The 25,974-nt window shown below is 41.1% G+C and overlaps 1 protein-coding gene across 5 annotated transcripts in view; it reads left to right on the plus strand.

Moving 5' to 3' along the window:
- Window positions 1–25,974, plus strand: part of RORA (RAR related orphan receptor A) — a 358,291-nt gene that overhangs the window by 322,985 nt on the left and 9,332 nt on the right. For 4 of the 5 annotated variants that reach the window (XM_047766201.1, XM_047766202.1, XM_047766205.1 and 1 more), the window contains 5 exons: window positions 12,611–12,752; window positions 15,382–15,777; window positions 22,654–22,775; window positions 24,638–24,770; window positions 25,433–25,540. In XM_047766201.1, coding sequence (XP_047622157.1) covers window positions 12,611–12,752; window positions 15,382–15,777; window positions 22,654–22,775; window positions 24,638–24,770; window positions 25,433–25,540 — 901 coding nt within the window. Of the gene's footprint in view, window positions 1–11,473; window positions 11,507–12,610; window positions 12,753–15,381; window positions 15,778–22,653; window positions 22,776–24,637; window positions 24,771–25,432; window positions 25,541–25,974 lie in introns of those variants that run through there. The other variant, XM_047766203.1, reaches the window with a different exon arrangement.

Raw genomic sequence — 25,974 nt, forward strand, 5'->3', positions numbered from 1 at the left:
ACGATTGAGTATTGATGTTAGTCAATTGATTTCTGATTACATTTAAGACTCTTCGCCTCTTGATAAGTCTAAGAATATAGTTCATTCATCTGTCAAATATTTATTCATCAGTCAATACATTTAAGTTATGCAAAGCCTCCTCTTCCACCCCCCAAAAAAAGGGAGAACTTGGCATAGTTTCTTTTCATTAACAAATATGCTATCTGAAATTAACTATAAAAAGTTTTTTCAAAGATATCCAGAATGCATGATTAGTACCTTCTTTTTCCTAAAAGACTTAAAGCATTTTCTGCAGCTTGTTATGTATTAGGTTAAGAAGATATATCCATAAATGTTCCTTGTAGGCCCAAATTGTTTTTAAAGAATTCTCATATTTTTATTTCAGTTGTAAAATATCACTAGCCTTGGATCAATTTTGTCCACTTTTCAGCATCGATACATTCATTGTCAGTATTTTTACCTTATTTTATAACCCTTAGCTGCAGTATTAGAGCTAGCCATTTAAAAAATGAAAATGAGACTTGGCTGTTATTATATCCTCTGACATCAGAGTTTCATTTCTGTTCTGTACAAGTGATAAGAAAAAAGTTTTTATTTAGAAAAATCTTCCAGATCTGTGATCAAATGCACAAGTAGTAGGATGTGTTAAACCCCAATTTGCATCAAGATGATTTGAATATTTGGGGATTTTATTTTATTTTATTTTTTTTTATTTATTTATTTATTTATTTATTTATTTATTTATTTATTTATTTATTTATTTTTGCTTAGTCTGTATCATTCCTCAGCTCATAGAAAATGCTGGGGGTGTGTAGAGAAGGTCTAAACTGGTGTTTGGCTCAGGGGAATGCCCCTCCTGCTTGCTTGGGAATCACTATTGCTGAATGTGTCTGCTTGGCTCAACTGAGGATGGCCAGTCACCATATGGCAGAGCAGACATTTCTGCTTACCAGCTCTGACACAGGGGTCAGTTTTAATCAGAGATCATTTGCACAGACAATTCTATGGGGAGGCCAGTCCTTATTACATGGGAAAGTCGTAGAGAAGGTCCCTGTTTCCATGATTTATTGCTGCCAGATGTATGAGTGTGAGGCTGTAGAGCTCACTTTCACCAATGAGGTTTCTTGTTCTTTTCTAAAGAACCAATTGCATTCTTCATTTGCTTCCTTCGGGACTATTATTCCTAGCCGCCGTCCCCCCCATTTTAATTTTATCGTTTCTTCTGCCTCTTCCTCTCCCTGATTTTAATCTATGCATGCCCTCTCTTTACCCCTCAATAAAATTAAGTTGCCAATTATCATCTTAACTTTACATACTTAACTTTCTGCCCATGCTTATCCAAAGATATTTCTTTTTCCTCACCCCCATACTTCTGAACATTCCAGCAGAAAGTTCCCAATATAAATGCGATCGAAACAAAGTTTATGCCTTTCTGTCTGAGTCTCAGCCTCAGAAATGGAATGAGAGGGATTCCCACTTCCATAGTCCCCGAAATCCTACCATTTCACTTGGATTGGAAAATACAATAATCTGGGCAGACATATGAGCATTCACAATAAATCATAGAGTTATGAATAAATCTTGGTTGTCAAAAGCAAATGTGTAGCCGTTCAAACGCGTCTGCCATTAGAATTCAGCAAGGCAGCTGTCAGCTGTTTTCTTGTAATTAAACAGCCAATGAGCAGCTAATTAAGACATATGTGTATACAGAAGTGGAAGTGGGTATGTTAATGAACTGTAGGAATCAATTCATTAAGTGAAAATTGTCAAAAGACCAAACATCAGATCAGCATTTCAGCCTGTGCCTCATTGGGAAGGAGCCCTGAGCAGGAGGGGAGCCCCTCAGAGCCAGACCCACCCCTTCCCAGCCACACCCACAGGTCCCCATCCTGCCAACACCCACTTGGGGGCAAAACTATTAATAACCCCAATAGGAAATGCCGTGTCTATTTCAAAGCTTTTTATTAAGGAGACATAAAATGTATAAACCGGGTATTCAATACCTTATAAAATGTTGTCTCTTTTACCTTGTGTCTGAAACATTAAATGGAACTTTGACTACACAACTTAAAAGCTGGGGGGGGGGGTGTTCACTTGTTTATTTTGTTGTTTATCTGTTTTTGTTTGGTCAGCCCCACATGTTTATCTGAATGCCTTTTGAATAGTATATTAAGAAGCCTCTGGCTTTTGGCTTAAAATGCACCCAAGGTTCAGGAATTCAAATTCTGGCTCCTCTCAGGAATTCCCACTGTGGCTCAGAGGAAATGAACCCAACTAGTATCCGTAAGGATGCAGGTTCCATCCCTGGCCTCACTCAGTGGGTTAAGGATCTGTGTTTGCCGAGAGCTGTGGTGTAGGTTGCAGATTCCCGCTCGGATCCAATGTTGCTTGTGGCTGTGGTGTAGGCCAGCAGCTGTAGCTTTAATTCAACTCCTAGCCTGGGAACTCCCATGTGCTGCAGGTGTGGCCTTAAAAAAAAAGAAAAGAAAAGAAAATTCTGGCTCCTCTCCTTACCTGCTTTATGACTTTGAACACATGGTTTAACATCTCTGAGTTTTCTCATTTGTAAACAAATATAAAAATACCCTCTTTGCAAGTTTGTTCTGAATTGCAAATAAATCATGTTTGTGAAGTATTCTGGTACAGAATAGGAGCTCAGCATATGATTATCACCAGTGTGGGGTTTTTTGTTTGTTTTATCACTGGCGTCATTTTTCTTCTGGTCATTCATTCCATAGGTGTTTGTTGACTGCTCCTACAAGTACTAAGTTAGCTACTGGAAACAAAGAAAGATAGCAGTCAGTGAGAGAGACAGATTAGTAATACAGCAAACTACACTATTGTATATGGAATGGATGATCAACAGGAACCTGCTAAGACAGGGAACTCTACTTAATATTCTACAATAACCTATACGGGAAAAGAATCTGAAAATAAAATGGATGTGTGCATATTTATAACTGAATCACTTTATTATTCAGCAGAAATTATCACAATATTATAAATTAACTATCCTTCAATAAAACTTCAAAACGTGGGAATTCCGGGAGTTCCCGTCGTGGCGCAGTGGTTAACGAATCCGACTAGGAACCATGAGGTTGCGGGTTCTGTCCCTGCCCTTGCTCAGTGGGTTAACGATCCGGCGTTGCCGTGAGCTGTGGTGTAGGTTGCAGACGCGGCTCGGATCCCGCGTTGCTGTGGCTCTGGCGTAGGCCAGTGGCTGCAGCTCCGATTGGACCCCTAGCCTGGGAACCTCCTTATGCCGCGGGAGCGGCCCAAGAAATAGCAACAACAACAACAACAAAAGACAAAAGACAAAAAAAAAAAGTGGGAATTCCGTTGTGGCACAGTGGGTTAAGTATTTGGCATTATCTCTGTAGCAGCCCGGGTCTCTGCAGTGACATGGGTTTGATCCTTGGCCTGGGAACTTCCACATGCTACTAACGCAGCCCCCCCCCCCCCAAAAAAACAGAAAGAAAAAAAAACTGTAAAACCAAACAAAATTTTATTACATTTAGAATGGATAAGCAGTGAAGTCCTGCTGTAGAGCCCATGACAGAATGAGAAAAAGAATGTACAGCAGAAATGGACAGAACATTGTAAATCAACTAAACTTTAATTTAAAATTTTAAAAGTTAATTACTTTTTTTAAAAGAAACCAAAAAAACACAGCAAGCTGCAGAGGGGATCCCAATAGGGATCTCTAGGTACAATGGAAGGAGCCCCTCACTGAGCCTCAGGAGGAGCAAGTTCAGAGAAAGTGAATCCTGAAGAGAAGAGAAGAGCTTCTAGGAAGGTGGGGTGGGGTGTCCTTTGAGGAATTGTAAACCCAGTCGTTGAGGTTTGTCCAGAGTGTGACGTTGGGAAGAGGACAGAATGTAGGAGAGAGAGATGCCTGGAGAGGTGGTCATAGCTGGTCGTCAGTAGGGAGCCCCTGAGGGCTAAGAAGCAGTGAAGTGACGTGATCAGGCTTATGTTTTAGAAAGAGATCTTCAGTGACTATGTGAAGATGGCTTGGAGGGAGTGAGGATAGAAGCCGGGAGCCGTGGGGAGGCTTTATAATAATCCATTCAGAAGATGGCCAATATGGGAACCTAAGAAAAGTGCAGTGAAGATAGAGAAAAGGAGATGGATTTGAGAAAGACCAGAGACAGCCTCATTTGGTGACGGGTTGGACGTGGGTGGGGTGGAGGCAGGGAAGTCCATGTTTCTGCCTTGAGGGACTGGGGTGAAGGTGGTGCCCTTGACAGAGCAAGAAATCTGGAGAAGAGGAGGCTGGGAAATCGTCAGTGGCACAGGATACGTTCTGTTTGGAATGGAGATAAATCCCTTTAGCTGAGGTTTCTGGAGAGTCTGTGTGTGTGTGTTGGTGATGGGGGTAACAGGGCTGTAGAAGGCCAAGCCACAACTTTGATACGTGCTTCCAGGCATGTGCTGTCAGTTTTTAACAACTGACTCTCTGGGAAGCAAAAAGTGTTAATATGTATGTATCAAACTAGTATGTTCACATGAGTATGTATGTAGATAACTTTAGTATATATTTCACAGATATAATTTCATGCAATTTACAAATAGTAAAATTGACAATATTCTAAACTCTGTATAGACTAATGATTCTCACTAAATGCACTCATTGATTTTTGCTGACCTCTTAAATCTATACCTGTGGTTGCAGTTGACAAAAGACTGCAGCACCAATGTGATTTTTCATTTATATTAATGAAAAAGAGGAAAGTGAAACAAGGAAAAATGTATTTTGAAACCACTCCTTGATCACTGATGATGTGAGCAATTTCTTTGCTGAATCAGAAAATAGTTTTTAAAAACTGCCAGAATGTTTCTTCACTTTTTTTGTGCTCTTTACCATGTCATGGCTACAAACGTGACATACTTTTTTAAGTCTCATGTTATTTTCTTCATCACTTTTTACATTTTTTTATTGAAATACAGTTGATTTACAATTTTATGTTTCAGGTGACAGCAGAGTGATTCAGTTATACATACACACACATATTCTTTTTTAGATTCTTTTCCATTATACGTTATTATAAGATAATTGAGTAGACTTCCTTGTGCTATACAGTATGTCCTTGTTGTAATCTATTTTGTATGCAATAGTGTGTATATGTTCATTCCAAACCCCTAATTTATCCTTATCACTTTTTAAATCTAGACAGTAAGCAGAGCAATAAGTCAAGCCCCAATTTGTAGTGCTTCACCAATTTCTATGGTGTAAATACTCTCACCACATGGTCAATTTCAAGCCTCGAAACATGACGTCTCACTGCATTGCGGGATAAAGAAGATGATAGAACACTGTTAATGCAGTGTGTCCACCATTCAGATATAATTGCTAACAATAACCTTAAGAACAGGGAGAATAGCAAAATGGTAATAAAAATTTAAGTTAATGTTTAATAATGGCTATGTCTAATGACTGGTTCATGGAATTCCTGAAATTTTAACATTTGGCCCTTGCAACCCAGTATGAGCCTTCTTCCACACATCACGCTCTCAGTCAAGTCCTGGGGGGCTCCAGTGATCAATGAAAAATTTCATAGTAGACAGCCAGATCATTGTTTTTTAATTAGACAATAGAATTTTCCAGAGAACAGAGGTAGAAATCAGAAATAAAACTCAGTGAAAGTCACTTCGAAAGACAGTGAAATAAGGGAGGAAACACTGGAGAGTTCTCTTTGAGGCAGAAGGTTGATGCATGTAAGGAAGTCAAGACTGTGTCACGTCAGTTTTGTTAGTCCAGCACTGCAGGAGAGATACTGACTTGAGAGGGCTCTGCACTTAAAATTAGGACCCTGGGGTTTGAGTCCCAGCACTGACATACAGCAGTGGGAGAGCCTTGAACAAGACACCATTCTCAGCTTCATTTGTGTTATCTGCAAAATCATAAAATGAGAGTGGATCTCTGGTTCTTAACAAGGGGAGGGCAGCAGAGTCTTTAGGAAGCTTTGTTAAAACATTTACCATACAAGATGACATTTCTTTTTGACTAACCCAAATGGCGCTTCATATTGTTCAAGCTAGTATGTGTGTCTGGGACTATACCCTCAAAGGTTCTGGTTCAGTAGATTTCAGATGTATTTTAGAAAACTCCATGGGTGATTCTGAGAACACCGTCACTTTAAGAACTACTGAATCTGATTATCTCTCAACTTCCTTTCATCTATAAAGGCCTGTTCATATTATACTAATTTACTATCTGCAATAACTGCATGTGAGTCTGCTGCCACTAGGTGGTGGTGGTGTGTCACTGTCACACCAAGTACTGTATCCTACCATGAAATTCATCATGGTGGGCCTCTGCTCCAGCCCACATTTATAATGGCACATTTCCATGTATTTTGACTTCCATAAAAAGTGAACTTTTAAGAAAGCCAAAGAAGTCATCATTAGCTCAGCTTTTAGAAATAGAACTCCCAAACTGTGTACTTAATATCTTTCCCAGCTGACTCACAGTTTCAGCACCTTCTCTCTTTATACATACCTCCTAAATCCTGTTCCAAAACACTAAGCACTTTCTTGTGCCGTCACTGCTTTGTGTGTGGCCTCAAGCTTCCCAGCCCTTCCATCTGGTGTCTCAGCTTACTGACTTCTCAGTGGGACCCTCTCCAGGATTGCTCCCTAGTCACTCAAGATCCTGCTTCTACTTGTAAGAACATACCTACCTTGAGGAAGGAAGGGAGCTACCATCTTTTTACCTTTCTTCCTGTACTTTCTTGCTGTTCTAATCTTTCTCCTCTTATGTGTTCATTAGCTTTAAATACTTTATCAGTTTAACTAAAGCTGAGGAATACTGAAATGAGTTGGGTTTTTTGGTTTTTTGTTTTTTTTTTAAGGGTGGTAAAGGAAGACCAAGCCCTCGTTCTGTCTGAAATGCAAAGTTTACTGTGTATCTGAGTCACCCAGGTTTACCCTCCCTCTCCTTTCACTGCTCTCACCTTATTACACCCACCTAACCCCGATCCCCCCCACCGCCAGTTTGGTATTTGCTAACTAGTCTTCAGTAAATGACACTGTCACCTTGGTCCAAATGAAAGGTCTCTTCTCTGGTTCTTAGCTCTGCCCCTCCCTGAACGTTCCATAGGCACTTGCTCAGCTAACTCAGTAAGGAATAAGTGCTGTTGTAAAGAGTAAAGTGTTTCTGTTTACTCACTTGCCTTCCCCAAACCTTTCAGAGTGGAGGCATCCAAAGATGTGTAGTCCTTTTTCAGACGTTAGCTCCAGCCTCAGTACCATTGCTCCAAGAGCATGTGGAAAGCCTCTTGGATTTGCCTTGCAATTGATGGCATAGTTTCTCAGACATCTTTAATGATAGGGACTATGTCCTTGAAGTCAGTTTGTTGTTATTATTGTTTTGTTTGTTTACTCAGTGAGCCAAAGTAATTTAGAAATAAGTAAGGTGAATAAAAGGGGACATCATTTTCCTGGTGAGAAATGAGTGAGAATCAAGAAATCATGAAACTGGTTTCCTTATGTAAATAATCCATATCAGGAGGTGGCTATGGAAGAGAAATCTGTAAAATGTCTGAGCAGTGGCAACTTGGCCAACTAAAGGGTCTAACTTGAAGGAAATTGCTTTAGAGCAATACATACCTTGTGTCGTGACTCTGCCTCCTTTAATGCTTGTCTTCTATGAGAACCCACAAATGGGAATCCTTTTGACACACAAAGGAAGCAGAAAAACAACAAAAGGGATAAAAGTGTGAGTTCCAGAATTAAACCACCTGAATTCAGATCCTAGCTTTACCCCATGCTGGGGGGTACTGAGAGGGGGGCCGGGAGGTTCTGAGAAAATGCTTCTCTAAGCCTCAGGTTCTGACCTAAAAACCAGAAAAATGATAGCATCTTCCTCATGTTGACCTTGTCCAAATTAAGTAATGGAATCCATATAAAGCACAGGGTGCCTAACAAATAATAAGCACTGTTTTAAGGTTTTCCGGGATTGGTTTTAATCAGGTATATGAGACACATAAGACACACAAATGACTGCCACGAAGGGAGAAGTTTGTTATAACACAGGTCTCCAGAAACAGAAGGAACAGCAATGCCAAGCAGGGGACCACAGTGGGAAGCCCCAGGGTCAGCCAGGAGGTGGGGAGAGTGAGGCAGAATTATGTGCAGAAGTGTTTATTGTGTTTTCCTGGAACTGGCGAGGCAGGGTACCCAGGTTGAGGATTGGCTAGTTTAAAAGGTTTTAGCGGGCTCTGGAGTCATGGGGCTGCCTCTAATTGTCTGATACCTGGTCCTGGAAGGATTAAGGAAGGAGAATAACGGCACAGAGTTCGAGAGCCTGATAGAGAAGACAGCTGGGTGTCTGGACTCTGGATTGGTTGGTCTGCATATAAAAGGTGTGCTCCCAGGCAGGCTGTTTGCTATTTCTAGGAATCAGGTAACCCTGGGAAATGTACTCTCTCCTGGGTCAGCAAGACCTCAAGATGTCAAAGTATTGAAAATACAGAACAGGAGCTCCCACTATGGCGTGACAGGATTGGCAACGTCTTCGGAGTGCAGGGATGCGGGTTCAATCCCCAGCCCAACACAGTGGGTTAAGGATTCGGCACTGCTGCAGCTGTGGCTTAGTTCAAGGCTGTGGCTTGGATCTGATCTGAACAAACAAACAAACAAACAGGATAAGAAAATACAACTAATACAAATGCTCATTAAGATCTCTCTCTCTCTCTCTGTCATACCACTATCATTATGCCCTCCTAGGGTTCCCTTGTAGCAGAACAAACTGGTAGTTTGTACATGGCATCTACATGACCATTCTGTAGTGAACTTTATTGGTGGTGGTTTGATGTTAACTTGAGTTTAATATGTGGAAACTAAAGAGTAGCCTTTCTGTCCTTTGATAATGACCCAAGCATTATTTAAGCACTATGTCTAGTCCTGGATTTCAACTTTTTTTAAGAAAGTGGAGAAGTTAGAGAGGAACCTAAGAAGAAATATTAAAGTACAAAAGGATGTAGAAAGAAAGGTGACAGATGCTGTGCTTTAGTCTATAGACGAGGTATTGGAAAAGGACTTGGCAGCCCACAAGTACTGGTTCCATTTAAAGAAAAGAGATCATGCAGACATTCTCCATAGTCAATGATTATAAAGCAAAATGGAACGGGCTAATTGTAAAGCAAGCAAAATTCAGCTTCAGCTCAAGGAAAAGCAAATAATTCCTGGTCCTAGACATTTGCAGTGATGACAGTGACAGCAAACACAGAAGGTTTGAATGGTGGCAGGGTCTCAAGAAAGAAATAAACACCTTTCAGATGTGACAGGGATTATGTGTCTCAGACTCAACTGAATACCCAGACAGGTGACCTCTTGATATCCCTTTCTAAGGATTCTCTGCCTCTGTTAGCACTTATATTTTCTTGAATTCTCTCTATTAAGCCCGAAAGAAAGCTTTACTTCCTCTCACTTTCTTGTCACAGAGAAAAAAAGAATCACATAAAACTCCATCCAAAAAAACCAAACCCCACAGCTTTAGTTATTTTGAGAAAAGAGAGACTGCCTTACAGAAGAGACCAGATTTGATATCAGGAAGATTTGAAGTACAACAGAGAGACAGTCTGATACCCTGAGGCTCCCCATGTTAGTTAGTGAGAAGCTTGCCAAAGAAAGGTTAAAGGTCAAAGGTGGAAGAGGGTAAAAGATCAGTGCACAGCCCAGCCATCCCAGGTTAGTTACCAAAGGCAAGGAACTGGGAACTGAGGTCCTATGCATCATGTCCCTCGACTTAATCTACAAAGTCCTCAGCTATCACAGCAGAAAGCAAATGTACTAAATAGTTCTTCCTGAGTAGTTCACATACCTTTCCACCTGCATTATTTTAGAAAAATCAGATAAACCGAAAGAAAATTGAGATCATTCATGACCCCACCAACCAGTGCCAACAGTTCTTTTCATTCGGGGGCATAATTTTCTAAAGTTTCTTGTACATTAAATATATAGATTTTCCCTCCAAAATTGGATATATTGTGTTTAGTCCTTTAGCCTTTTTTTTAAACTTAGCAGTATATTTTATCACCTTTTTATGTCAATCGCTGTACTGCTGAAATACCATTTTTAATGGTTGTTGGGTGTATAGCTATCCAATGTGACTCTTCTGTTCACTTATGTTGGACATTCAGCATCTTTCTAAATTTTTTATACCTTACATATAGTGCTCTGATGAACGTACATGTAGGTAAATCTTTGTACCATTCTTTTAACATTCCTTTAAAATATACCCCTTAGGAGTTCCCATTGTGGCTCAGCAGCAGTGAACCTGACTAGTATGCATGAGGACGCAGGTGCCATCCCTGGCCTCGCTCAGTGAGTTAAGGAACCAGAGTTGTCATGAGCTGTGGTGTAGGTCACAGACACAGCTCAGATCTGGCCATGCTATGGCTGTGGCATAGACTGGCTGCTATCGCTCCGATTGGACCCCTAGCCTGGAAACCTTCGTGTGCTACGGGTGCAGCCCTAAAAGGATATATATATATATATATATATATATATATATATATATATATATATGTATTCCTTAAAGGGTTATTATTGGTTCAATGGATAGGCATGCTTTTAAGGATTTTGATAGAACTGTTGGCCTCCAGAAAAATCTTCTGGTGAGAGAATATTCTTATCAGTTTACCCAGTACTCTGTCAGTTCTGCAGGATTTTACCTCAGCCCTCTCCACTAGTGTCCCCTTGCTTGCAGTCATCTATCTTTGCCACTAAAGGTTTGAAGACGATAAAATGCTTTTGTACCTGTCATGGTTCTGCTTCACAGAAATTTACTCTAGTTACCTTCTCTTTTTTTCAGAGGACATCCCTAGTTTGCAAAAATACTGAAGATAATTCAGTCATCAAAAGATAACCAGAAACAACTCTCTTCCATATGTTTGGAAATTAAGATATGTGCTTCTAAATAAAAGAAGTTATGGATTAAAGAATAAATCTATGGAAAATTAGAGCATGGTTTAAATTGAATAACTATGAAAATACTACATTAACAAAACTTGTGGGTTGCTACTTAAATGTAACTAAAAGGAAATCTTACAGTTTTAAGAAAAGAATAACCAGTGAAAATTAATGAGCTAGTAAAAATCCAGCTCAAGAAGTTAGCAAAAATAGAGTTCTCTTGTGGTGCAGCCAATTAAGGATCTGGTGTTATCACTGCAGCAGCTTGGGTTGCTGCTGTGACTCGGGTTCAGTCCCTGGCCTGGGAACTTTCACATGCCATAGAAGCAACCAAAAGAAAAAAAAAAGTTAGCAAAAATGAATGAATTGTGAGTTCCAATCATGGAGCAGCAGAAACGAATCCAACTAGGAACCATGAGGTTGTGGATTCATCCCTGGCCTCGCTCAGTGGGTTGAGGTTCCGGTATTGCCGTGAGCTGTGGTGTAGGTCATAGACATGGCTTGGATCTCGTGTTGCTGTGGCTGTGATATAGGCCTGCAGCTGTAGCTCCAATTGGACCCATAGCCTGGGAACCTCCATATGCCACAGGTGAGGCCCTAAAAACCAAAAAAAAAAAAAAAAGAATGAGTTAATGAATGTGAATGAATAAATGAAATCCTTGAGATCAGTACTCCTATAAAGCATTTTAGTACACCTCCTCATTTCCAAAGCATTGTTTAGCAAATAAGTGGAACCTGATGAACATCAAATTTGATTTGTTAAATCTTAAAGGCCATGAGTCTAAACACATGATATTTCCAAACTGTCAAAGGTTGAGTCTTCCTGGTCTGATTGATCTGCCAAGATAATTCATCCAAGGTTACTTAACTTTTGGGGTAGTTGATTATGACATAGAGAATGCAGGACCCTAAAGCATGGTGGATTTGTGTGGCCTAGTTGAGATTACCACAGTGTACCAGGATTGCAGCCTCCTGGGTTTTAGAGTAAGACTGCATTTTCTTATCTCTGAACATCCCAGAGAAGTGTTTTCTGTTTATTCTATTAAACAAACAAACAAACAAAAATGTTCTGGGAGTTCCTGTTGTGGCTCAGCTGAAACGAATCTGACTAGCATCCATGAGGACATTAGTTCAATCCCTGACCTCGCTCAGTGGATTAAGGATCCAGCGTTGCCATGAGCTGTGCTCTAGGTCAGCAGGCTTGGATCTGATGTTGCTGTGGCTGCAGTATAGGCCATCAGCTACAGCTCCAATTTGACCCCTAGCCTGGGAACCTCCATATGCCTCCAGTCCGACCCTAAAAAGCAAAAAAAAGCAAAAACAAAAAACAAGAAAAAATGTTTTGGAAATAAAGGTTGAAAATAAGTGCCTTTGCACCATTTCATTAAGCACATCCTTTTGATCATCCGAAGCCAAGACCATGCCTGATCCTGTGCCTTCTACATAGGCCACCATTTTTTGGAGTTAAAGAAAGTTTTGCATGTGTAAGGGACAGAGGATGAGGCTCTGGGGATCAATTTTACTCAAGGAAAAAGAAGTGACTTTAATTTCGTTAATGACCTCCTGGTTGATTGTGCTGCAAGTTTAATTCTCCATTAAATATTAATGCCGCTTGGTGCTTAGTTTACTGCCTTTAGTATCCTTCTATGCAAACTGACACTAACCTGTTTTATATTTCATAACTGAATCACAGGGCTTTTTCAGGAGAAGTCAGCAAAGCAATGCCACCTACTCCTGTCCTCGTCAGAAGAACTGCTTGATTGATCGAACCAGTAGAAACCGCTGCCAACACTGTCGATTACAGAAATGCCTTGCCGTGGGGATGTCTCGAGATGGTGAGCGCCCACTGCCCACATTGTACAGTAGCATGGGGTTGTGAAAGTGCTTTCTGAAGCCTAGACCCAGATCTGCCAGAACAGGTCCCCGTGTCCCTCATCCCCACCCCTCCTTCCAAACCTCTCTTCTCTGGTGGCTTTGTGGGTGTCAGTTACTTCCTCCTCTGTAAACCATCCATCAGCTCCCTGGCTGATGGGGGCCAGTGAGGAGGAGAAATGTCTGTGTGGTCAGAACACCTTCAGCTTTTTGGCGTTTAGGACATTACACATGGATGAACTGATTGAAGGTATCACTTGAGGGTCTTTAATAAGTATACCTTCTAGAAGCATTTCCCCCCTACAGGAAACCCAACCCAGAGCTAATTGTTACATGCTTTACACTAGTAAGCTTATTGGCAGTTGAGATGAATTAGCTTTTATGCTAACTGGATCCAACGTCAAATATTTGTACCTGCAGTATGTGTGAAAACAGTGCAAAACATATCTCGGTGACAAATGTTCTTTTCATTAAAAGAAGCTATTTTAAGAAATAGAGACCATCTACTATTCATTTGCAAAACAATTCGAGATCTTTCTGGAAAACAGTCTTCAGGGTACTGAATAATCAACACCAGATTTCAAGAAAATTATTCTTCTATAAGGAAACTGGGCAGATATTGCAGTGGATAATAATATTCACTTTTAAGGACTTTTCCAAATATACTGGCTAGCAGGCTCTCTTGAGAGATCCCTTTGAGGGAAATGTCTCTTCCAGCGGAGTTTAAGCCTGTGGAAAATAATTACAGAATGCTGGGCAGGCATTCTGCAAGTCTGCTTTCCCCATAATCAAATGTTCTTGGGGCCTTGTGGATCCACCCAGGCAACAAGATATGCACAGGGTGACCTCTTAGAATGTGTAGAAATGAGTCAAGTTTTTGATATTGGAGGATGCAAGTCACAGAATCTGCACTGTATTCTCATTCTCAGAAATTCCTGTGATATGCAACTCTGCAGATTTCATCTTCCAATGGCACTAAACTGACAAAATTGGGTATATCTCTATGAATCTGTAAGTTAAAAGTCACACATTATGTGTGTATTTCATGACCTGATCCCTTCATTTTCCTTAGAGGCTAGTATGATTTCTGTTGTTAATGTTAAGAAAAGAATTAAAACACAGTTCAGAGTCATAGCAGAACAAGTGTAATACCTATCGATTAATCAGGTATTAATTGATCCCCTAGGGAGTTCTAGAATATTCTTTTCAAAAAAATAAATAAAGTACCTTCAGTCTGCCTAGTGAAGATTTTGCATGTAAATGACAGCACCTGTCCTTAAGGGCTTAGAGTGAATTGGTGGCTTATACAATTCTAGGCCTGAAACTTAGAGCCCACATCAGCATAAGTGCTGTCTAACGAGCCCCACCCAAGTTTGTCACCTGAGTCGTGGAAACTGGAGATTGACCAGAATCCAGCTCTCACTTGTTTTCTCTTGTGCAAAAGGAAAGCACAACCTCTTTGGCAGGAAAGAATCCACCAGTTGGCCTGGATGGTGGGTCCTGATTCCCAGTTTCACGTCCATCCATCCTGCCTCCTTCCCTAAGACTCGTGCAATTATGATGGTGGTCAAATAGATGAATTCTTCCACCCAGTCAGGTGTAAATTTAACCATAGTCAATTAGGAATCTAAGTCCCTCCAGCAGAGGCTTTATCTGCATATACAGAGTCAGGCTGAGAAATAAATGCGTTAGTGGGGAGTTCGGACCAAGAAGTCATAGGATTTTTTTCCCCCCAATTACATAGGTGTTTCAGGAGAAATCGTTTGGGATTCTGAATTAACTGGAAAGTCACTCCAGCTATTGGTCCGCTTTAAATATGGGGACATCACAAGGAGAAGGGCTGCAAACACAGATTCTCCCAGCAGGGATCTTCCAGTGTCTGCCCTTTCCAAAATTCTGATATTCTTTTCACTTGGGGCTAAACAAGTATACCAAAAACCATCCTTAAAGAGGGGTCCAAGGGTTTCACAGAGACCTGAGGCATGGCCCGGGAGTGGGGTGGGGGAGACTCAGAGATGTAACTCAGAGAATTGCAAACACTTCATCCAGTCAGTTAAACTTTTTCAAGGAAGCCCCAGATTTGGTTGTTCGATCAGAAAGAAACTCATGCCACTGTACGGATTAGTGAAATTAATGCAAGATGAGGTTTGACTGCTTGTGACTCATTGTACCTCCATGAGTCTCTGCATCCCTGTGCACTGATCTGAACACCGTGAAGAGACAGAGGAGGTGGTCTAGGCCAGCTGCCTAGGTAGAGGGGGAATGAGCCCATTAAGTCTCATTTCAGTGGCTCCCACTGAGCGCAGGGTCATGTGACAGCACCAAGACCGTGGTCATTGCTCTGGGTTTCGTCTATCAGCCTTGGGTCTGTTTCTGAAATAGCCTCACTGGGCTGTGTCTTTGCTGTTTGGGATGTGGCATGAGCCTGTGTGGGGCAGGACTGTTTTCACCCCTGGACCGTATCCTTGTTTTGCGGCCCTTTGGTTTTGGATTGAGAGTGTCTGAGATTTCAAAGGAACTCCTAAAGCATGGCAGAGAGGAGAATGGAGAAAAGCGTATTGTATATGGTGTGGTGTGGCTTTTTTCTTCCAGCTGTAAAGTTTGGCCGCATGTCGAAAAAGCAGAGAGACAGCTTGTATGCAGAAGTACAGAAACACCGAATGCAGCAGCAGCAGCGCGACCACCAACAGCAGCCTGGAGAGGCTGAGCCGCTGACTCCCACCTACAACATCTCGGCCAATGGGCTGACGGAACTTCACGACGACCTCAGCAACTACATTGACGGCCACACCCCTGAGGGCAGCAAGGCAGACTCTGCCGTCAGCAGCTTCTACCTGGACATACAGCCTTCCCCGGACCAGTCAGGTCTTGATATCAATGGAATCAAACCAGAACCAATATGTGACTACACACCAGCATCAGGCTTCTTTCCCTACTGCTCTTTCACCAATGGAGAGACTTCCCCAACTGTGTCCATGGCAGAATTAGGTAACGGCTTCCATGTTTCCATTGGGATGTACTCCTTGTGCCCATCAGAGTAAATGGGATATGTTTGACTTTCCGCTAAGGAGTTATGTTATTAAAATAATGCATCTAGGAGTTCCTGTCGTGGTGCAGCAGAAATGAATCTCACTAGGAACCATGAGGTTGCAGGTTTGATCCCTGGCCTTGCTCAGTGGGTCAAGGATCTGGTGTTGCCGTGAGCTGTGGTGTAGGTCACAGACATGGCTTGGATCCATCGTTGCTGTGGCTGTGTTTGTAGGCCAGCAGCTGTAGCTCTGATTCAACCCCTAGCCTGGAAACCTCCATATGCAGTGGGTGTGGCCCTAAAAAGCAAAAAATAAAATAAAATGAAATAAAAAAGTATCTAAAAAATAAATAAATACCATAAAATGATGCATCTAGCAGGACAATTCAGCTTTACCATTTGGACCACTTCATAATTCCAGCCTGGCCCCTTGTTCTTTGCCTGTCCGCTGTTTCCCATTGTATATCCAAGAAGTTCATTGACCTCTCAGCGTCAAAGCTGGGACAAGATGAACTTAAAGCCATCTTTAAATTCCACCAAAAAATGTCTAAGCTCAGGGAATGGCCCCATTAACTTCACCTCTTTAAGTTATATTCTAGGTATTGCTTTATATACCAAAAGTCATGGAATGGCAACCCACAGACTCAAGCTGGTCCAAAGACATATTTCTCTGAGCTTTACAATTTTTGAATTGGCTGCTAAAGTACAGAGCTTTACAATTTTTGAATTGGTTGCTAAAGTTTTAAACCTGGACGCCTCCACCAGAAAGTTCAGATGTTCAGTTTCTTGTGGGAGGAAAGAAGAATGATCTGTTTACACTGGAGCAGTATTTGTGAATGGCAGCAACCAGCTGGTACCAGTTAGGTCCTAACCCTTTTAAATGAACCCATCCCGCTGTCCCCATTTAGATCACTCCTCAGGCCCTGTTAGCATCTACATTTTTCAACTCTGATGTGTTCCCTAAACTTTCAAGGAAAGTTGGCTTATTTGCCAAAATGTTTTCGTGATGGATATTAATGATGAAACAGATGTATGTCATGGAAGATCCACCTTGCCCCCCAAAACAAAACAAAACAAAACCCAACAACCCTGTCATTTCCTTATTCCTGTGACATTGGTGCTTCTCTGGAGGTGTGACCTAGAAATGTTAACACAGACAATGGAAAACTTTTCATTTCAAGGAAGTCGTGTTAACATCCTCTGTTATATTTAATCGATTTTTAAGTGCAGCACTATTATTAGAGAAACTTTGATAAGGACCTTGGCTGTTTGAGAATTTGATCTGCTCCTCCCCATGATTCCTCATACAAGGTTATACTCCTTTGGGATATTTCAATTAGTTGCTGTGAAGATGACTAAGTTAAGACGAGGAGAGAATGGAGACTTCAGATGGAAAAGAACCAGCAGGTTCTGACTTGAGCACAGACACCCTTAGTTCACAGAGAGAACAGTTGTGTTCTTTAGATGGTTTCTCCACCTCTGTACCCCATAAAACATTTTTAAGTGAAATTTATATTTCCAGTAAAATCTTTCTCCAAATAGAACAAATTGAATGTTCTTTACGGTTTTTACACAAGCACCTCTTTATGGGTCTAAATTTAAATCCTCAAGAGCAGGGACATTTTAAGCCTGGTCTTTAACCACTGAACAGCATTAAAGGTGTATCACAGCTCTTTTGATTAACAGAGAAACCTCTGAACTAGAAGCCAAGCTGAGCAGAGGTGGGTTTGATTTTTTTTTTTTTTTCTTGAACTAGAACAAAAACCTTCCGTTTTGGTCGTGAAATCTTGGTTGGCTAAGCCTTAAGCAGGGCTGTAATGAAAGTAAAATTTTCAGAAATGAATAAGGATATGATTGAAAGTTGACAGGCACTTGTGAAAAATGACCTGGCTCACTTTAGGCTTGCTTCTACTTTATCATAACTACTAGTGAATCTGCCTGTTTGCTTGTCATATGTTCAACCCAAAATAAACCCACACTGCTTGACCTAAGTGTGGCCCTTGAACATGGCACTTGGGCTGAATGTGTGCTGATTCCTGAGTGGAGCCAGAAATGGCTCAGCTTCTCCTTTCCCAACAAACCTGTCAACTCCTGGAGGGGTTTGGGGCCCTGTGCCCATGTCTATTCTACATGTTCTCTTCAATTAGGGATTTTTCACATGTATTATGGCATTTTCCAGGATGAATAAAATTAACTGTTACTAAGATTTGTCCCAAACCCAAAACTAAAGAAGAATTTATCTGAAAAGGATGTAACAGGACTCTAATTTTCTGTCCCTTTTGCACGTGGAGGATAGTTTGAGGAGCTAAGAGTAGCATCAAAGTGACCAAAGGCTTTGCTGCTGCTTCTCCAAAGTCTTTACTTCCCTGAAATTCCTCTGGGGCTTAAGTTCTGCTCTTTCTTTAATTTGACTTCATTTTAGGCTAAATTTTGTCATCTGATTTGAAACAAATGAAACCATTTGTGTAATTGGAAAATAAATTGTGAGTTAACATAGCCTAAGCCCAATTAATTCTGTCTTTCAATAATAGCATCTACAATCCATTACTTTTAGTGGAAATATATCCGCATTCCTGGCTATGAAATTTTGCCCTTGTTATACACTTAGCACCCAAATTATACATTCCAGATAAACTATCTAGGTTTATTTTTTTTAAGCGCTAATTGCACCTATGACTATAATCAGTAATTAAAGCCTTATGCATGAGAGACAGCTGATGTACTGGGCAAAGCATGAGACAAGAAGTCAGTTTACATGGGTTGTGGTTGTAGCTTTGCTGTAGGTTATACAGCCTAGTATAAGTCCTGTTATCCCTGCAAGCTGCAATCTCCCTACCTATGGAATATAAAGATTAAGAGCACATGGAGTTCCCTTGTGGCACAGCAGGTTAGGGGTCCAGTTTTGCTACTACTGTGGCACGGGTTCAATCCCTGTCCAGAGAACTTCGGCATGCCAAGGTCATAGCCAAAAAGAAAAAAAGAAAAAGAAAGATTAAGAGCAAGATTCTGGAACCAAATTGTGTGTATTTGAATCACTGGCCACATGCCAGCTATGAGACTTTGGGAAGTCACTTAACCTCACTGTGGCTTGCTTTTTTCATCTGTAAAATGGAGATAATACTAGTGTCTTCCCCTAGAGTTGTTGTGAAGATTAAGGAAAAAAATTATGTATATAAACAATATTTATGTGTGTGTGTATATCATCATCATTAATTATCTGCAAAGTGAGGAGAGTTTGGACTAGATAACTAAAGTTTCATCCCCTATGAAAATCTGTAACTAACGCAGAAGTCAGGATTTTCCATCTGAAGTATCTAGACCTGGCTGTACTGATGAAGCAATCGTGGTTGAGGAGATAAACTTATTTACTTTACAGCATGAGTTATCCACAGAGCTCAGTCCAGAAACCAAGTCTCCTCACTCCTCATCCTAAGGTATTGAACTATTCCAGACTTTATCTGAGAGCTTTTATTCATTCTGAGTATATTCTCCTTTGCTGAAATGGAGATTTTTTAAAAAATAGCAGAATGTCTAAAATCTTATACTCGCCAAGTGTGATTTAGAAGCAAAGGCAGCTGGTGGGAATGCAGCCACTGCCCTCTACTGGTGGGTCATTGTACATTGCATCATTTGTTGCTGCTTCTGAAAGCTGGACTTCAATAGCTAGGGATGGGTGGGAACAATTTTTAGGGTGAAGAGAAACAAGATACTGACCTTATTAATCAGAAAAAAATCATGATCTTGGAGAGAATACTGGTAGCTTCTTCCCATTCTTCCCCTTCTAGGAGTCTCCTAGGTTCCCTGTGCAAACTTCACCTTCATTGTTTTTTTTCATACCTGCAAAAACTGGTTTACTATTGACATATTTATTTTCTTGCTTCTGATTCCCCATTGTTCTTGTCTTTCCTCTTCACACACATCATTAGTTCTAAGGTATATAATTTACTGGCTTCTTCCTCTTTCTCTCTCAGATTCTCTGTCTCTTCCTTTAAAATTTTTTTGTTTATGTTTTATTTTTTATGATATTTACTTCTGTTGTTTTCATGTCTGTGTGTTGCTGAGTAGGGATGTTAAGGTTTATTGCGTTTCATTGTCTCTAAGGAGAGTCTAGTTTCGAGCTTCAGTTAGGTGAACCTGCTCTGTCTTCACACAAATAAATCTGGTTCTGTCTGACAAAGGCAGTAACAAATTTCCAAATAAAAAGGCACTCTTAGAGCTCCCGTTGTGGCACAACAGAAACGAATCTGACTAGTATCCATGAGGACTTGGGTTCAATCCCTGGCCTCACTCAGTGGGTTAAGGATCCGGTGTTGCTGTGAGCTGTAATGTAGGTCACAGATGTGGCTTGGATCTGGCGTTGCTCTGACTGTGTTGTAGGCTGGCAGCTATAGCTCTGATTCAACCCCTAGCCTGGGAACTTCCATATGCCATGGGGGCAGCCCTAAAAAGCAAAAAAAAAAAAAAAAGACAGGCACTCTTACTAGTGTTGCTAAGTTTGCATTCAGCCCTTGTTTTAAATGACTTTGCTATGATGTATTCAAGACCCTGGGAGGGGGGTCACTTTGGGGTATGATTTTGGATTCTCATAATTTATCAATTCTTTTTTTTATTTTAAAATTGTTAACAAATGGTTGGTTTTAATTTTTTGTTAGAATATGGTTTATTTACAGTGTTGTGTCAATTTCTGCTGTACAGCATAGTGACCCAGTCATACATATATACATTCATATATGTCATACATCTATGTCATATATCTTCCATCATGTTCCACTCTGAGAGATTGGACATAGTTCCCCTGGGCTGTACAGTAGGACCCCACTGCTTATCCATTCTTTTGAGTGTGTGTGTGTGTGTGTGTTTTTAGGGCCGTACTCGCAGCATATGGAGGTTCCCAGGCTAGAGGTCTAATCAGAGCTATAGCTGCCAGCCTTCACCACAGCCACAGCAACGCAGGATCCGAGCCTCATCTTCGACCTACACCACAGCTCACCGCAACACCAGATCCTTAACCCACTGAGTGAGGCTAGGGATCCAACCTGCAACCTCATGGTTCCTAATTGGATTCGTTAGCCACTGAGCCATGATGGGAACTCCTGCTTATCCATTCTAAATGTAATAGTTTGCCTCTGCCAATCCCAAACTCCTTGTCCATCCCACTGCTTCCCTTCTCCCTTATCAATTCTTTTAAAATACTTCTTTAATTGTCCTTCCCTTTGTTAACCATTATTAGCAACCAATTTCAAGCTCTTGGTCCCTTACATCTAGATTCCAGCAGCCTTCTAATTGGTCTTACTGCCTCAGCCTCTCCATCCTCCTGTCCACCAATCACAGAACTGCTTATTCTATTTCCCCAGTTATAGTGTTCAATATGTCAGCTGCCCCTTGAGAAACCTGCTGCCTCTTTTAGTTAATCAAGTCCATACTTTCAGTCTCAACATTCAAGATCCTTCAGGATTTGGACTCTTATCTACCTACATTTCTGTTTTGACCCCATCACCTTATCACATCTGCCTATTTCTTGTAAGTGCCATATTTGTTCTTTCATCTACCATCCCTTGAATGTGGAACTGGCCCACTACCTCACACCACTGCCTTCCAAATCCTCCCCATCCTTCAGGGTCCATTCTAAATATTCCTCTTCAGCCGAGAAGCATCCCATCATCTCTCCCTTCCCCGATAGCACCTGTTATCTTTTTTTTTCTTTCTCTTCTGATATAATTCAACATCATGCTTATTATCTAATGACTTGAATTGTCCTTTCATCATGTCCATACATATTCACCAGATTATAAATTCCTAGAGGAATTTATTTGGCATCTGTTTCTTTTAATATCTTTAAAATCCCTACACCCCAGTATAATAAGAACAAATGTTACGTAGCATATGCTGTATAACCCTCTCTGTTCTAAGTGCTCATCTCACTTGCTTCTCACAGAAACTTTATAAAATAGATACTGTTTTCCTGATTTTATAAATGAGGGGACTGAAGCACAGAGAAGATAAGTACCCTAGATAACACAGCTACTAAGTAGCAGAGCTGAGATTTAAACCCAGGCAGTCTGGCTCCAAAGTCCGTCTTTTGACCACCACACTATATACAGTGACATAGTAGGCTTTCAATAATGTTTCTTCTGCCATTTGCAGGAAAAACAAAAGAAATACATAGTTTTTGTCACAAATATATGTGTGTGTATGTATATATTTATTTATTTATTAAAAAACTCTCTAAAGAAGTTTAGAGAGTATGTATTTTATATATATATATATGTGTGTATACATACATACATAGATACATACATACATTCCTTAATTTTCAAGGGCAATCCTCTCTTGGCCAATGTATATGGCCAATGTGTCTTCATAAAAATACTAAGAAGAGGAATCCTTTGGTGGCTGTTAGGGATCTGGTGTTGTTATTGCTGTGGCATTGGTTCGATCCCTGGCCCTGGAACGTCGCACATGCCACAGGCACAGCCAAAAAGAAAAAAAAAAGGCCAAGAAGAGGTTGTATCAGTCATTTTTCACACACGTCTAGGTCAGTACTTGTTCATTTTCAGACATTGGTTATAAAGGCAAGGAAGAAGGTCAAGGTCAGGAAGGTCTTCGAAGACCCCAAGCCTTATTGCTAACTGTTGGCTTTGCCTGTCCCTTATCCTCGTATTCCAAAGTACAGACTAGTTTCACATTGCCTAGTTAAACATACCAAGATAATTAAAACTGGTTCAGCATCATGTTGCTTTATACTTGTTACTTTTTAAATCAGATATTAGATAGGAAACACTTAACTATTCAAAGAAGAACTTGGCTTTTCATACTGTGATCTGTTTTCTCCTTAGAACACCTTGCACAGAACATATCTAAATCACATCTGGAAACTTGCCAATACTTGAGAGAAGAGCTCCAGCAGATAACGTGGCAGACCTTTCTGCAGGAGGAGATTGAGAACTATCAAAACAAGGTAGACTCTGGAGAATTTTACCTAAGATTGAGGCAATGCTGGGAAGGGTGTTTGTGTAGGAGATTTGATCAAGCATATAAACAGACCAAAGAATGAACAACTTTCATCAGAGAGCAGAATTCTATTCAAAATCTTTCTTCCAGAGCTGATGAAGTTCTTGGGGCTTTGTTGCCTTGCTGAGATGCCAGTGTGTGAAATTTCAGCAGTGGCACACAGATTCTATTGTGCTTATAACTATACAAGTATGTCCTATCATTTGTCAGCAGGGAGCTAGATTAAGCAGCTTCCAAAGCCTCGATGAATTAGAATTTGTCCCCATGTCAGAAGGGAAGCTTTCATGGTCTGGAAGTTGATAGAAAATAATCTTAGCCTCATGTTTCCAGAGGTCATAAAGAAGCAGTTTAGAGAGTATGTATTTAAAAAGGGGTTTGGAAGCTATGATCCTAACTCCAATCTGAACCTAGCAGTAAATAGTGCTCCTGCTTGCGTTTTTGTATAAAACACTCTGGTCAACAGATCACCACAATGAGAGAGAGCAGGGCTGGAGAAGAGGGACTTTTTTAAATTATCTATTCTGCCTTTAGTAAAAGAAAGTGCTGTGATTTTTCCCAATAATCACAGAAATTCAGCCTTAAGAAGTGGTATAGAGATGACTGAGGCTAAACCTCCCCTTCGTTTTGCATATGAGGAAACTAACATCCCTTGGCATATGGCTAGAGAGTGAAAACATCAGGACTAGGCCGTGAGTCCTGGTTCCTAATTCAGTGTTTCTTCCGCCTTGTCACATTAGTGGAAACAGTCTTAGACAGAGATTGGGGCAATAAGTGAGTCAGGCGATGGCTCCAGGTTAGCCTGTCACTAAATTGGAGAGTGAGTATGTAAAAGGAATGAAGTTGGACAGGTTGGGGAATAGAGCCCATCACGTTGTTTACCTTTGAGATACCAGCCCAAGTTACAAAGGGAACCGAGAAGACAGTGAAAAGCAGCAAGGTGTGTGAAATGGGGTTCAAGCTCAGAGATGCTGGGCTTTACATCCTAGCTCCAGTGCTTCCTAGCGGTGAAACCTCTGTGAGCCTTGGTGTGCATTTATTAAAAATGGAAAAATAGGAGTTCCCGTCGTGGCGCAGTGGTTAATGAATCTGACTAGGAACCATGAGGTCGCAGGTTTGATCCCTGGCCTTGCTCAGTGGGTTAAGGATCCGGCGTTGCCGTGAGCTCTGGTGTAGGTCGCAGACGCGGCTCAGATCCCACATTGCTGTGGCTCTGGCGAAGGCGGGTGGCTACAGCTCCGATTAGACCCCTAGCCTGGGAACCTCCATATGCCGCCGGAGCAGCCCTAGAAAAAGGCAAAAAGAAAAAAAAATGGGAAAATATTCTTGCAAAAATGAGATGAGACAAGGATGTCATAGCAGGCTCATAGCAGGTGCACAATAAATATAACTAACCCCCCTTTATGCCCCCCCCCACCCTGTAAAGTGGTGTGAAATTCCCCAAGGCAAAATTGCTTGAAAGGAGATTCTCCTTTGCTACTCTCTGTGGCTCAGGGTTAGAGCAGTGGCACGAGGTGCTTTCCTGACTCAGGTTTTCATTTTCTGCTGCATATACACTCATCACATCCCCCCCACCCCCACCCGCTGCTGTCCCCTTGCCCCCAAAATGGTAAGAGAGAAATTGGAGGAGAGGGTGAAGAACTTGGGAGCAATCATTATAACCCAAATGACTGGCCAACTATTTATTTTTAAATCCTCTAGCTTTGGGGGATCCATTGCCAAAGAAGGATTTTATACTATAGAAACACTTAAAATAGCTGTGTCAAGGATATGGGTAACCTGTAGATGTTAACGTGGTTCCCTATTCCACAGCAGCGGGAGGTGATGTGGCAATTGTGTGCCATCAAAATTACAGAAGCTATACAGTACGTGGTGGAGTTTGCCAAACGCATTGACGGATTTATGGAACTGTGTCAAAATGATCAAATTGTGCTTCTCAAAGCAGGTATGTGCTTTGCAAGTGAATTTTTGAGATCTCTTCCTAACCTGCTTTCCCCGGCTTATTAAAGAAATGCTTGGTAAGGAAGGTGTCAGGAACAGTTTTTCTCCAATGATAATACCTCAGGTGTCTCTTAGCAGAAACTGAAGGGTTTTTTAAATTTTTTTTAATAGGATTTTTGAGCTATTTGCAGGAAACATTCCCTGCATTTTGCTTCTGCTCTAGGTGAAGAGATGAATTTGAAAGATACCTGCAATCCCTGATTTTAACCATCCCCTGTGTTTCGTTTCTATGCCTCAGATCCTCAGGAGGTTGTGATACGTTGTTAGGAAGAAGGTTGTCGGTGGAACTCAGAGAGACATCCCTGGGTTTTCATTGGTTTGTTTTAATAGACAGGAGTCCATGGTTTCCTAGTGACTCTGAAACTCCGTATTATTGCAAGACGGAAAAGTGCCATCCAAGTGATTCATAAATCCATCTCTCTTCAATGACACAGGCCTTAGTGCAAGTCTTTAATCACCCTAGTAAACTCTGCTCTTTTAAATAGAGAGTTAGGGTGACTGAGAGCCCCCTATCTAAGCCACCCCGCTAACTCAGAAAGGGGGCTCTAATGCTCAAAATCAACTCACCAAGACAGAATAACCCACCTTGTCTCTACCTTTGCCTAGGTTCTCTAGAGGTGGTATTTATCAGAATGTGCCGTGCCTTTGACTCTCAGAACAATACCGTGTACTTTGATGGCAAATATGCTAGCCCCGATGTCTTCAAATCCTTAGGTAAGGAAATCGGTGGGTGCTTTGTCTTGAAGTCTGGGCTAGGGGAAAAGATGGGTGAAAACTCTTGTTGAAAATGGAAATTGGGTTTGAGGGGAGCAAGAGTTAAAGAATTTTATACCTTTGTCCCTTTGTGTTTAATCACTGTAGAAAATTTACCAAGCGCAAATACTTCTCACCCACATTACATGTAAGGGTTGAGAGTTTCATTTTACCTATTGGTAATCAAAGAAATTTATGTTATATATCCTTCTAGTTCCCTTCCAGATTTTAAGAACCAGGTCTGCAGGGAATATGTTACTCAGATAAGCTAGACAATGTGATTTGCCACCTAAAATCAAGCAAAGAGCCAAAAGTCTGTCGTTCCATACTCCTCAAATAACAACCATTAATAAGATATTAAAGAAAGAGGGAGAAAGTTCCTGTCGTGGTGCAGC

Source organism: Phacochoerus africanus, chromosome 2, assembly GCF_016906955.1.
Source record: "Phacochoerus africanus isolate WHEZ1 chromosome 2, ROS_Pafr_v1, whole genome shotgun sequence".
Classification (NCBI taxonomy): Eukaryota; Metazoa; Chordata; class Mammalia; order Artiodactyla; family Suidae; genus Phacochoerus; species Phacochoerus africanus.